The 12,617-nt window shown below is 47.3% G+C and overlaps 1 protein-coding gene across 2 annotated transcripts in view; it reads left to right on the forward strand.

Annotated features, from left to right (window-relative positions):
- The window catches only part of RTEL1 (regulator of telomere elongation helicase 1), a 74,558-nt gene that overhangs the window by 15,291 nt on the left and 46,650 nt on the right, over window positions 1-12,617 (forward strand). For both annotated transcript variants that reach the window (XM_032953153.2, XM_076066510.1), the window contains exons 17-18: window positions 3,000-3,132; window positions 11,319-11,432. In XM_032953153.2, the coding sequence (XP_032809044.2) occupies window positions 3,000-3,132; window positions 11,319-11,432 (247 nt within the window). The remainder of the gene's footprint in view (window positions 1-2,999; window positions 3,133-11,318; window positions 11,433-12,617) is intronic.

Below are 12,617 nucleotides of genomic sequence, written 5' to 3' on the forward strand. Positions count from 1 at the left end.
AAAAGCTAATGGGTCTGAGGAGCTGCCAGGCTGAGTGCTAGGTGGGCGCGTCAAAATATCCAGCCAATCGGAGGCGCCGTATCTTCCGGCGAACTCCCGGTTGTTCACAGGCCCAGTGCACCGCGCGCTCATTGGGCGAGCGGGTGAGTGACGTTGGCTGCCTTCGCGAGACGCTCGGCTTCCGAACTCACCGTCCAATAAGAGCTATGTTCCGCCTCATATCGCCACGGCGGTGCGCCCTGCCCATTGATCGCAGCCCTTGCTCACAGGCTGCTCGTGATGCAATCAATTCAAGCAGCATCTACTACACAGGTCCTTCGATCAGCTGTTTGATGGACAAACTTTTATTTCCTTCCCCAATGCTGTCTTTGGCTTGGTGGGCCAATCGAGTCTATTGAAACCCTCGTGCATTTCTCATGTCATGTTAAGTCGAGGGGATAAAGTTGCATTAATAATTAATCGTCACTAAAATGTCTGTAATGCGAGCAGGGGAGAGGGAGTCTGCGGTTTAACGTGTGGTGAGTGTCAGGGAGGCGAGTGCTCGGTTGGTGACGTAGAGAGAAGACAGTGGGGTCAAGGGTGATAGCGGGAGGTGTGTGTAGGTTAGGTCGCCTTGTTGGGTGGTAGCCGAGTACTGAGGACCCTTGGGCTGAGGTCTTAGAGCAATCCACCCTTGCAAAATGTGTGAAGTTGCCCTACAGTAATTGGTTTGGGGCGAGATGTTATCACCCTCGCAGGAGGTCGTGGTTTTGATACCGACCCCGACGCCTGTATATTTTGAGTTTGCGTGTTCTCTCTCCCCATGGTCACATTGATTTATCTTTGGGTCCTCTAGTTTTTTCCCTCCGCATTTAGAAACGTGCATTTAGAGCGTTTGGCTTGTATAAATTCCCACACATGATACAAGCCTCTTCGATGAGCTATAATTTGTGGCTAGGTTGCCTCTGAAATAGATCTAATAGCTCAATGAGAGTTCCCTGATCAATTAAATGTTTTTGTTTAATAGGTGGACGTTTAGCGTGTGTTCTCGATAATTAAATCACAAGTTTCAATCCGTGAGCAAAAGTTAACCATAGCATTGACAAAAATATTGGTTACTCAATGATATATGATCAAAAAGACCCTCTTCATAACATAACAAAACAGAATTGCATAAAGGCGCTCCATATATATAAAATGAGATGAGATTCAAATAAAGTGTCACTCTACCCGCGTGCTTGTGGATCCTATCATCTGCACCTATTCACGAAAATAAATCAATTTGGGTAAACAAGAATACTAGGGTGTTCTGTAGGCCCTTGGTGATTTCATTTATCCATGAAAAAAGCAAATGATAGGATAAATGTCATCCTTCTGCTAGACCTCTTTCAGGTAACTCCTTTTTCTTATGTCTTGTGCATGTGAATGAATAGGAAGATGACCAAATCACCTGGAGTGCATTCGATCTCATCAAATGATTGAAGCTCAGCAGGGGTGCTTGTAAAGGTCACCCCTATGCATAACCTTGAGGACTTGTAGGTCTTGTGGGTGGCAGTAGGGGGCATTACAGGAAAAAGCCATTGTTGCCCTGTACAGTACATGTACGCTTCCACCTCTATGCTCCCCACCGTCACTGACTCGGCACGGTGAAGTATGGTAAAATAATTCTCACGGTCTGGAACAGGCTTTGGAGTGGCCAATATTTAGTAGTGGATTTGCAAAAGGGCTGTACGTGTACAATAGGAATTATTATTGTGGTAATCTATCTGCAGATAACAGGAGTTTCCAAAATAGAATCATGAAAAAGAGTAGTTTCAATGTAATTGTGAAGAATTTGTAAGGACCCCTATTTTGACCTTTTGTGGCCTTGCATTCCAGAATGGCGATTAATTCTGAATTCTTTCCTGAATTTCATTCGCCATGGCAGCAGTTAACACAAGATGTGCAAATGCACGTCTGTTTTAAATGTTTCCTTTGTTTGTTCTCCTTCCCCCTGGATTGTTTTTGCAAGAACTCTGCATGGTTTGTCTAAACAGTAATTATTTTAGTATGGTTTTTAATCGGATTGGGACGCAACTTGGCATTTTTGTCAGCCCTGGTAGTGGGTGTTAATCATAGTTTAATAGTTTCTGTGGTTAACATTTTGCTAAATGTTTTCCCATTGTTAAATTCTGCACGCCGAACATGTTGCATTAAACATTTATAATATTAAACATGGAAACAAGGGATTTAAAATCATGCTGATAGGTGCACACCATGTCAGGTTGGTGTGCACTTTGTCGAGCATGTCCTCTGCTTTGCCGATCAGCTTGTTTTAGTTTCTATTCTGGGCGTAACGTTAATTACTGAAGATTTTGATTGCCGTTGCAAAAAACATGGAAAACTTTAAAGTAATGCACGATTAAGTGTTTCAACAACAATGTAAGTTGATTTTCTATTGATGTGTCATTGCCCTGCACATGTGGCTGTTTTTTTCTTTGTTCCACTAACATACTGCCTTGTATCGAGAAAACTAACTGCTGCGAAATTTTGTTTGGCTCCACCATCATCATTATTGAGCTTGCAGAAGGGGACAGATGAAGGTGATAATGATGATGTACTGTAATGGTTTATTTTCTGCATGCCGCTGCTGCACTTTTACGGGATGCCCAAACAGCTGAAAGAGCACCCCACAGGAACTAACAGTTGAGGAAGATAAAATAAAACGTTTTTATTTTGCCAGGTAAGGTCGTGAGCTATATAGCTCAGAAGTGACCTTGCCACAAATGACAGCTCAACAAAGTGGCTTATCACGTGGAAATTTATAGCGGCCAAATCCTCTTAAACGCATGTTTATGAATGTGGAGGGAGAAACCGGAGGACCCGGAGAATAAATCACGCAAACTCCAAATATACGGGCGTCTGGGTCGGGATCAAACCCACAACCTCCCGTATACCAGGCGAGGTAGTTAACATGTCGCCAGCAAAGGCGCCCCGAGAACCCCGCGCCTGCGTGTGTGTCTCTCACTCGTTGTTTACAGGCAAGGTCGTCAGCTACTGGTGCTTCAGCCCGGGCCACACAATGAAGGAGCTGCTACAGCAAAATGTGCGATGCCTCATCCTCACCAGCGGAACACTCTCCCCCATGGCTTCCTTCACCGCCGAGCTGCAGATGTGAGTGCCTGCGGTAGGCATGAATGGGAAGGCAACTTTATATTTGATAAGGTCAAGAGGTCATCATGGCCAATGGCAATGATGCCACTACACTTGTAAATGCAGTGTCACTGCAGTTGTTATAAAGTTATCTAACCTCCAAGCTTGACTTGTAGTATTTTCACCCTCTAGCTTTACGTGTTACCCTTGTTACACATGAAAGGGAGTCCACAGGAGTTGTCCTTGGAAGGGAACATTTATTGTTCCAAGCAACCCCAACACCAGCGCTGTGTAGGGCACGAACACGTATCCTTGCGATGAGACCTCATCTCTCGGAGCCCATTCTCCTTTGTCTCCCCATCCCTTGTCTCCCCCTCCCTTAAATGCCATCTCCTCATTCCCGCCACTGGGGTTTTCCCCCAATGCCCTATCCCCCACCTTTTTTGCCTGCACACCCCCTCTTCTTATTTCTATGGGCGTGGTCCCTCGTCTTCTAAGTGACCCCTACACTCAGCCCCAAAATGCCCCACGAACTCTACGCACGGTTGCCACGTGTGCTTCATGGACTGCTCTCACATGGTCCGGCAAAAACAACCCACCTACCTCCTCGTGGTGCCGGGCGGCAACGCCGTGCGGGGAGGGCCAATTTAGATTGGCCTTTCCTCTCATGGCTTTTGTAACCACCACAGCGGCTAAATGGGGGCTCTGGACGGGTGCGAGGGGCTGGTAACCCCTCCACCTTCAATTAATTACAAAACCACGACGGAAAAATATCTAACTAATAAGCTTGTGCCGGGGGCCCCGGGGGGACAGGCGTCTATGATGTCTCCTGGCCAAACCCCATTTGGTGGAGCCATGAGACTGAATCCTTACCCTCGGGGCTCCTCCAGAAACAACAAAAAATCACTACGTGGAACGCTCACTGCGGAAGAGAGGCTGCCACTCCTCTGTCGGGAGCTGGACCGGTACCGCCTGGATCTCTGGTATTCAGGAGGTCTGGTGGACCGGCTCTGGCTCCTGTTACCACGAGGGGTGGACAGTCCTATTCTCGGGGGAGTGGCTATTCTACTGAACAAAATAATGTAGGGGGCGTGGGAGCGTGGCGGTGAGGTGTGGGAAGCTGGAAGCCCCAGGCTACTTTGGTCTCGCCTTCCCATCAACCAGAGGCGAGGAGTGGTGGTCATGGTTACTTATGCCCCCACTGAAGACGAACATCCGTGGAGGGATGCAGGCAAGGCTGATGAGTCAGATGCCTTCTATGACCTGTCACAGGTGCTAGCTAAAGTGGCCCCTCGGGATAGAGTCATCTTGTTGGGTTACTTCAATGCCCGAGTTGACCATTATGCTGGCACCTGTTCTGGAGTGATTGGAAGGCATGCGCAAGATCAGCTCAATAACAACGGCAGGAGGCTGCTAGATTTTTGTGCAGCCCATGGACTTGTAATTACTAACACGCTGTTCCGGCATCAGTGCATCCACACAACATCATGGGTGCATGCCGGGTCCAAGCAAGAACATCTGCTGGACTACATAGTGACGGAACAGCGGATGCGGGGCCATGTCCTTGACACCAGGACCTACCATGGAGCTAATCTGCCCACTGACCATCGACTTGTCATCTGTAATATACGCCTGCCATTCTTCCACTCCGGAAGTGGGTGTACACCCAGGACCCCATTCAAACCCTTAGTGGCATGGTCTCAAGCTAGCTGACGAAAGTTGCAAGCGAAAATTGCATCATCGCTAGCGGCTGGGGTTGGCATCAACCCCCAGTCCTCCTGATGTCGAGGGGAAATGGGCGAGGTTTATGACTGTGGCTCATGCAGCTGCAATTGCTGCTTTGGGTACACGGTCCAGACCTCCCCAGGGGCCCTGGCTGACAGAGGAGGTGTTCAAGTTGGCTGAGAAAAAGCGACAGGCCCACTCTCATCGGCTAAAGCATCCCACGTCAGAGAATGAGGAAGCTTACCGCAGCCTTCGCTCGGAGGTTCGGAGAGCTGTGAGGCGCTGCAAGGATGGGTGGTGGTCGCGGGTTGCTGAGGAGATGGAGTCTGCCTCAATGGCCCGCGATCACAAATCGCTCTTTAATTCCATCAAAAAGTAACCTGCAACGCCACACCTATTAAAATCTCCGGCCCCCTGAAACAGGTTTGCAGATTTGCTAAGCATTTCTGTGAGGTCCTGAGGGAGAGGAAATCCCTCAGCCTGGAAAACAACGTGGGAAAAAGTGGGAATGACCCTGCCGAAACTGCGGTGCCTCAGATATTGGAAGAAGTCACCCCCTGTGAGTGGCTGGCTGAGGTGCCATCTGTTGAAGTACTGAAGGTGATCCAGAGCCTGAGACCAGGAAAGGCACCGGGCAGAGATGATCTCCCAAGCGAAATGCTGAGGGAGGGTGGCTTTTGTGCACAGATTGCCCTACATGACATCATAACAACAGTCTGGACCACTGGACAGGTTCCGCGAGATTGGAAGGATGCCCTGGTGGTCCTCCTCTTTAAGAAGGGGGACCGCACAGACTGTAACAACTACAGGGGCATCTCACTCTTTAGTGTGCTGGGAAAGGTACTGGCAAGGATTATTAAACATCGCCTGAGGAGAGGCTTGCGGAGCCCCAATGCGGTTTCAGGAAAGGGCGGTCCTGCACAGATGCCATATTTTCTGTCCGTCTGCTACAGCTAGAGGTTTAGGGAATTCCAACACGACTTACATCTCTGCTTTATTGACCTGGTGAAGGCCTATGATACCATCAGTAGGCCTGGGCTCTGGGTTGTTCTTTGTGCTTTCGGAGTCCCTGACCCTCTGCTCACGATCATTAAGGACCTTCATGATGGTGAGCGGGCCCGGGTAAAACTACGTGACCGGGAGTCGGAGCCATTCCCTCTACACCTTGGGGTGCGACAGGGATGTCCTCTGGCTCCCACATTATTTAACATCTATTTCGACCACGTCGTTCGTGAAGCCTTCATTAGCTGTACTGGAGGAATTTCCATCTGGTACAGATACAATGGAACGCTAATAGATGCCCGGGTGCGGTCAAGGGATGACTCCCTATTGCTCAACCATGTTATGTATGCCGATGATCTTGTAATTGCTGCTCACTCAGTGGAGGAGTTGGAGGCACTGTTGCTGAACCTGGAGCTTGCCACTAAGAAGTGGGGCCTTACCATCAGCCCTACCAAAACGAAGCACCTGCCTGGGTATTTTGTACCATCGAACACTTCACCCCCACAACTCCCAATTGGTGATAGGGCAGTTGTGGAGATAGTGGAGAGTTTCCCATACCTGGGCAGTGTGCTCATGACCGGCTCCGGTTTAACAGCAGAGGTCTCACTCCGAATCAGTCGAGCGGCATTATCTTTTCATCGGTTGCGTAATGCTGTGTGGAAGCTACCTGGTCACGAAGCTTCAGCTCTTCTCGGCCACAATCATTCCCTCCCTTCTCTACGCTTGCGAAACGTGGACCCCCCTAATGGAACATCTTCGCCAGTTAGAAACATTTAGGCTTGCCTGCCTACGATCCATCCTGGGTTTAACCAGGCTGGATTGTGTGAGGAGCTCACAAATCCTTGAAAGATCTGAATAAAGTCCCATCGGTGAGCTCCTCCATTAGGAAAGGCTGCGCTGGCTGGGCCATGTAGCCCGCATGTCCAGCCACTGCATGCCTAAACAGCTTTTGTTCGGCCGGATCGAGGGAGCTGAACGGTCGTGGCACGGGCTAGAGAAGAGATGGAGTGATGTGGTACAGGAGGATGTGGAGCTGAGTAGACTTGCCGATGACTGATACCAGCGGTGTCAAGATTGGCCTCTGTGGAGGAGGCTTGTGAAGGATGCTACTGGGCAGTTGGAGGCAGTCGCCCTCCAACAACGGAGGATGGAGGAGCGACGCTCACAACAACGAGCGGAGCGCCGGGTGGCTAAAGCACAGCACGTTGGTACAGTAGGGGGCACAAGTGGTGCATCAGCCAGTCAGCTTAGTAATCTAAGTCAGTCGACCCGTGGCACCTGGGTCTGCCCCGTGACCTCTTGCCAGCGGGAGTTTGACACTTCACGTGGCCTCAAGGTGCACATAGCCTGGCACAAGCATCGTGGTGACGTCACCGCCACTTAATGGCGAATGGCGGTTGTTGTTGCTCTCACATTCTCATCTTCACCACGATCTGGCTTAGGTTTTCCCCTTGGTCAGTGCCCTGTTGGTGCCACTCCATTGCCTGTCTTGTGAAGCTACCTTCCTTCATCCTGTGCACATGCCCTGCCCCATCGCGTCTTCCTCTCCTTGTTTTACATCCACAGTGGTTTCCTGCTGCATCCTTTACCCACTTGTAAATTAATAATTACACTCAATCTGCAGTGGGATACTCTCTTTAGGGAAGTAAATTTTTCACTTCGCTTCAAAAAAAGAAACTTGTGAAATGGAGCATCTAAAAATACCTCCCCATCCCCATCGTGTAGTTGTTGATTGTTAGCATTAAAGGGACATGTGAACCCATTTCTTAAGCCCACTTATGCTCCGTTGGAACGTGTAATAAATACGGTTGATGGCTTTGCACAAGAAGCTTCCTCAGCTTCTGAAAGTGGCCTCCATCTGCTACTCAAAGCGCAGTTAATTGAATTTATTTTTGCCGTGTCAGCATTCTCAATGATTAGCAAACATCCAAGGGAGCCTGATACCCTAGGCTAAACTACAGGACTGCTTGAACCTGGAGGCCACCTTCATTTCCTTTGAAGTTCTCTCCTACCCGCCCAGTCCTGGATGATGGCACCAATGTGAAAACACAACGTTGAAACATGTATGCCAATGAGGCTATAGGGCAAGGCTCTGTTAGAAAGATAAATACCAAGCATCAGTGAGGTGACCTGTATGGCCAGCCCCAAATGTTTTGGTCACCTCTGGATTTGAAAGTTGTTCACAATTAAATTGTCCCCCTCAATGGCAGAGCCAGGATTTTCATGTAGGGGGGGGGGGGGGCAACCCCTCCAGCAATGAAAAATGATAGGAGTTGTTAGTAAGTAAAGACTTGTCCCTTGCATTTTATTCGATGCGTGTGCAGCGATGGCGCAGCCATCGATCAAGGGTCGAATTCGAACCGCGTTGTGTGATCGCCATCGCGCTCGCTGAAGGTGTTTGCCTTCAGGGAAGTCGTGTACTGTATACGCAACAGCGCACAATTCTGAGTCACTTATAACTGCTTTGCCATTACGTATTGCCAATTATGGACTCGGACTAGCGTCCTATCATCTCATAGAGTCCCTGGCACATAATAATATGCTACACAGTGAAAGTGGGGGTCCCAAAATGCCGATTTATTACTAATAAACCCCAATGATCCAATCGAAATTAGAGATTTAGATCGGATCATTGGGGGGGCACGTGCCACCCCACCCCCCCCCACTGGCTCTGCCAGTGAGCCCCCTCCATCACCAATGCAGTTTGGTGAAGTGTGACAATTTGTGGTTATTATTTGATCAAGTGAATTGACTCATTTTTGTCTCATTTGTAGTTTCTGTATTGTTGGTTCTGCCTCTTTCCATTCGCCTGAAGGTGTGAAGGTGATAATTTAATATTGTTTGCATAATTTGTTGAAGGATTGCTTTCGTGCATGATTGGATCCAATTGTCCTGAACTTAAGAATATTTTAATCAACTAATCTAAACACGCATAATTACGGCAAGGTCTCTGAATAATAGCACAGATTGACAGGCACAGTTTATGGATATTTAGAGTTGCAATAATTAATATTTTTACGTAATAGCTTTCTTCCCCCAGTTTAATGTAATCAGGTGTGGGCCTCAATAAGCTTACGTGAAATGTCAGAAAAATCATTATGCTTTGTGTGGCCTGTTTTTTTCATCATTTGGGATTATAGGGCATAAACTGGAGAAATAACTCCACTTACTAGAATCTAAGTTGTCCACTTATTTAAGAGTGTTGTGTAGTAGTCTTTCCATGATTCACTCCCACACACCTCACAATTATTCAATTGTCACGATTCAGATTCATGATTGTATTCAAACAATAACTTATTTTGTCCTATTCTTAGTTTTTTCGGTAAAGTCACGTTGAAGAGAAACAACAAAATAACAACGTGACTTTACCGAAAAAACTAAGAATATGAATTACTGCAGTCACGAAAGCTTTAAATCAATTTATTTTGTCCTCTTAATGTCTCGAGTTCCATCAACTTCATTTCATTAGCCAAAAGGTGACATTTACACAGAATCTGTAAATACAGTTTACATTTTTTTTATTTTGAATTCTTACATGCAGAAGTAAATGCTTCTGTCACGAGCACAGGAATCAGTTTTAATGAAGGAGCTGATGTATGCCTTGTGTTCACAAACAAGCCGCCTCCTGCCAATGACATGTTTTGCTGCGTATTTATCTCCAACGTTGGCAGCTGCAGTTGGTGGAACTGCACCAGATTTTTTTCCCCGGGCACTTGAGGTTTATCACCATTCCAGTGCTAATTACATTTCCGTGCATTTGTGAACATCAGCCCTCGTTTAACACTTGCGGCGCGTGCATTCGGCACTCCGATTGGTATTCCGATGATTATGCGGCGGCTTTCGGGGCCGTCAGCGTTAGACAAATGAGGCCACGTTGCACCGTGGGATTGTAATTTCCCCGACTGTCATTAGGAGTATACGGTGGCGCCTCTGAGAGGCTCGCTGTGAAGGTCACCTTCCCGCTCACATTGGTACAACAAGCTTGAGCAGAAAAGAGCCACGTGGACACGGACAAATGGGAAATTAAGTTTGTAATCACTACTGGCAAGACCGGCTTTAGTTTAAAGCAGGCCTTCTGCGCCTACCTTAAACATCCATCAATTGGTTATGGTAATTGGGCACAGGCAGAAGAATGCTGAATAGTCGTGGTGGTTTCTCTAGAAAGCGTAAAGAGGTCCCCTTTATGGTACTGTCATGCTTGTGGTTTTAGTGGAGGCAAAAGTGGCATGCTGCGTTAACTTTTTGCCTTGTAAATAATTACCTATTACAGTCCAAGTCCATTATTTAGAATGAGGTGAGGTCCCACTGAGGTACATTTTCTGGCGTTTGACGATGAGTGCCAACCAACCTTGCAAAAGAGAAGGGCACCTATTGTGATATATTTATAATTTGGTATATATTTTTTTGTTTTCAGTGATTATGTATAATGAAAACAATTCTAGGGTGCAGCTTAGCTATCAATGTAATTTTAAAACATTGTTATGGGTAAATTGCTCTTAAAGGAAATGTCTTTGTTGTGCGCTACTGACTAAGCTGACTTATCAGCAGGCTTACTCAGCTGGCAATTATTATGTTACAGAGAGCTGTAAAATGGAATTTTATCGGCAGCATTACAGTGGAACCGCTTGCCTGGTTTTTTGTTTTGCTTGCAATTAAAATTGCGCTGAAGCGCAGAAAAGACAGCATTATCCACATAACTAAGTGGGGTTATTCCCCCCCCCCCCCCCCCCCACAAATGCCTTCCCTTTATTTACATACATGATGATTAACAATACCACCGAATCAATTATTGTTTGGCGAAAAACTCAAAGCAATGGAATTGTAGCGTGCCTCTGTAAATATTGACAATAATTTAAACTTGTAACACGCACAGTATTCGCTCGCTCTCAGAGAGAGAGAACGACTCGGAGGCGCGAGGAACCAGGCAAGCGGGAAAAGGCAGCCAGGCGGTGAGACAACGCTTTCACCATCCTGCGTTGACCAGCGTGAAGTATGATCAAATAACCCCTACAACAACCGACGGTGTGGGGGTGCCCTCATTCAGCAGTAGATTGAGATGAAGGCTGTGCATTTACATTTGTTTCCTAAGCATGCAAACTGGACAAGTGTTGACTGTTTGGGTCTCAGCTGATTCATGCTTGTTGTAACTTGCGATTGTGTGTGTGTATGAAGCAGGGAGCGGTAGTGCAGCGGTTAATGCCACTGCACTACAAACTCGGCGAACCAGGTTCAATTCCTGCTCACAATCAACACCAGTGACAATTATTTGAACCGGTCCTGGGGCTCCCCTAGGTCGACTCGGCCTCAAATAAGTACCTGGTGTGGTGTGTAAACGTCACCACCAGGGAGATAAAGGCGGCTTTGGCGTGGTGCTGGCCAACCAACCTCTCGTACGCCATGCCGGCCTTCATAGGTACTCGCTAACAGCACTTGCTCCTGTAGTCTGTTCAGTCTCTACGGGTGATCTTTGTCTTTCGCAGCGATTTCCCCATCAAGCTGGAGAACCCGCACGTCATTGACAAGCACCAGGTGTGGGTGGGAATCGTTGAAAAGGGGCCAGACTCCGTGCAGTTGAATTCAGCGTACAGAAACAGGTAAAGCGTGGAAAGCACCCAGCCGTCCCAATTCATAAAGGCCTTTACTCACCGGTGAATACTGTACAATATGACCATCATCACAATGTCAATTTGGCTTTGGAGATGACAATGCTTGTGGCTTTTGCTTGCCTTGGGGTAAGTTAGCAACACCTGAAGTAGAAAACGTCATGATTTTGCCACGTGCAATGCAACGCTGTTAAATGAACAAGAGATGGCGTACAGCAATAGATTATAATTTAACTTGTCTGTGTGGCGTTTTTGAGCGTTGCCCCCAAGTATTTGTGGATTTTCACCGGGTATTTCAGTGCTGTCCACCATGAAACTAAACATATGTTCATGGACTTGCCCAAACATTCAAATGCTGAATACGACTTAATTCTCAGTGAGGCTTCTCTGGGTTAATGAAAGAGTTATAATTATTTCTCAACAGAATCATTGCTGAACCAACTACTGCACAGGACAAAGCAGTTGGTTGAAGGTTGCTTCAAGAAAAGGAATGTTATAGATTGGCCTGAAACGTCAAAACGAATAACAGCATGATGTTTTAATCCATGAATAATTCTACCCAGTTCCACATCCGATTACTATTAACAATTTTATGCATCTGTTTGCAAAGTGAGATAGAAATACGTATTCTCTTTTTGCACCGTGCCCTCCAGATACCTTTCCCAAGTGTATAGCAGCTTCATTTGCCGTCCCACTCTGCTCTTCACGGTGTCGATATAAGAGGGTTGTCTAGTACGAGCTAATGGATGGTGTATAATGGTTGGGCGTAGGGTTTAAATCAGTAATGGATGCATGTGGGGCTGGCGCGCAACAGTTAATCATCCCACTTGAGTAGGGGAACTACTCAGAGTTGAGTCACTTCGGCCATAGCACCATGATCGACGACCTCGCTGATCAAATGTTGGGTTTCGGGTGCAGGTGCCTTTGCCGAGGCAGGTGGCCCTGTCTGAGCCAAGACCTCGCTCTTTCCCAAGAGCGCACACATTCAGAGCTGTGCCAAAGAGCCGAGCCCAGGGGCGAGCGTTATTGAATTATTCATGCAAAAGGGAGGGCATTGTACTGATATCTATTCCATGCACAAATCACCAGATACTGTGGTGCTTGGCCACCCACACCCAACCGTCGCGCACGATCATTTAGCTGCAAATGATGCCCTTCCACACTGAGAAAATTACA

Source organism: Petromyzon marinus, chromosome 12, assembly GCF_048934315.1.
Source record: "Petromyzon marinus isolate PM22_M1 ecotype Great Lakes invasive population chromosome 12, UKy_Petmar_22M1.pri1.0, whole genome shotgun sequence".
In the NCBI taxonomy this organism is placed as follows: domain Eukaryota; kingdom Metazoa; phylum Chordata; class Hyperoartia; order Petromyzontiformes; family Petromyzontidae; genus Petromyzon; species Petromyzon marinus.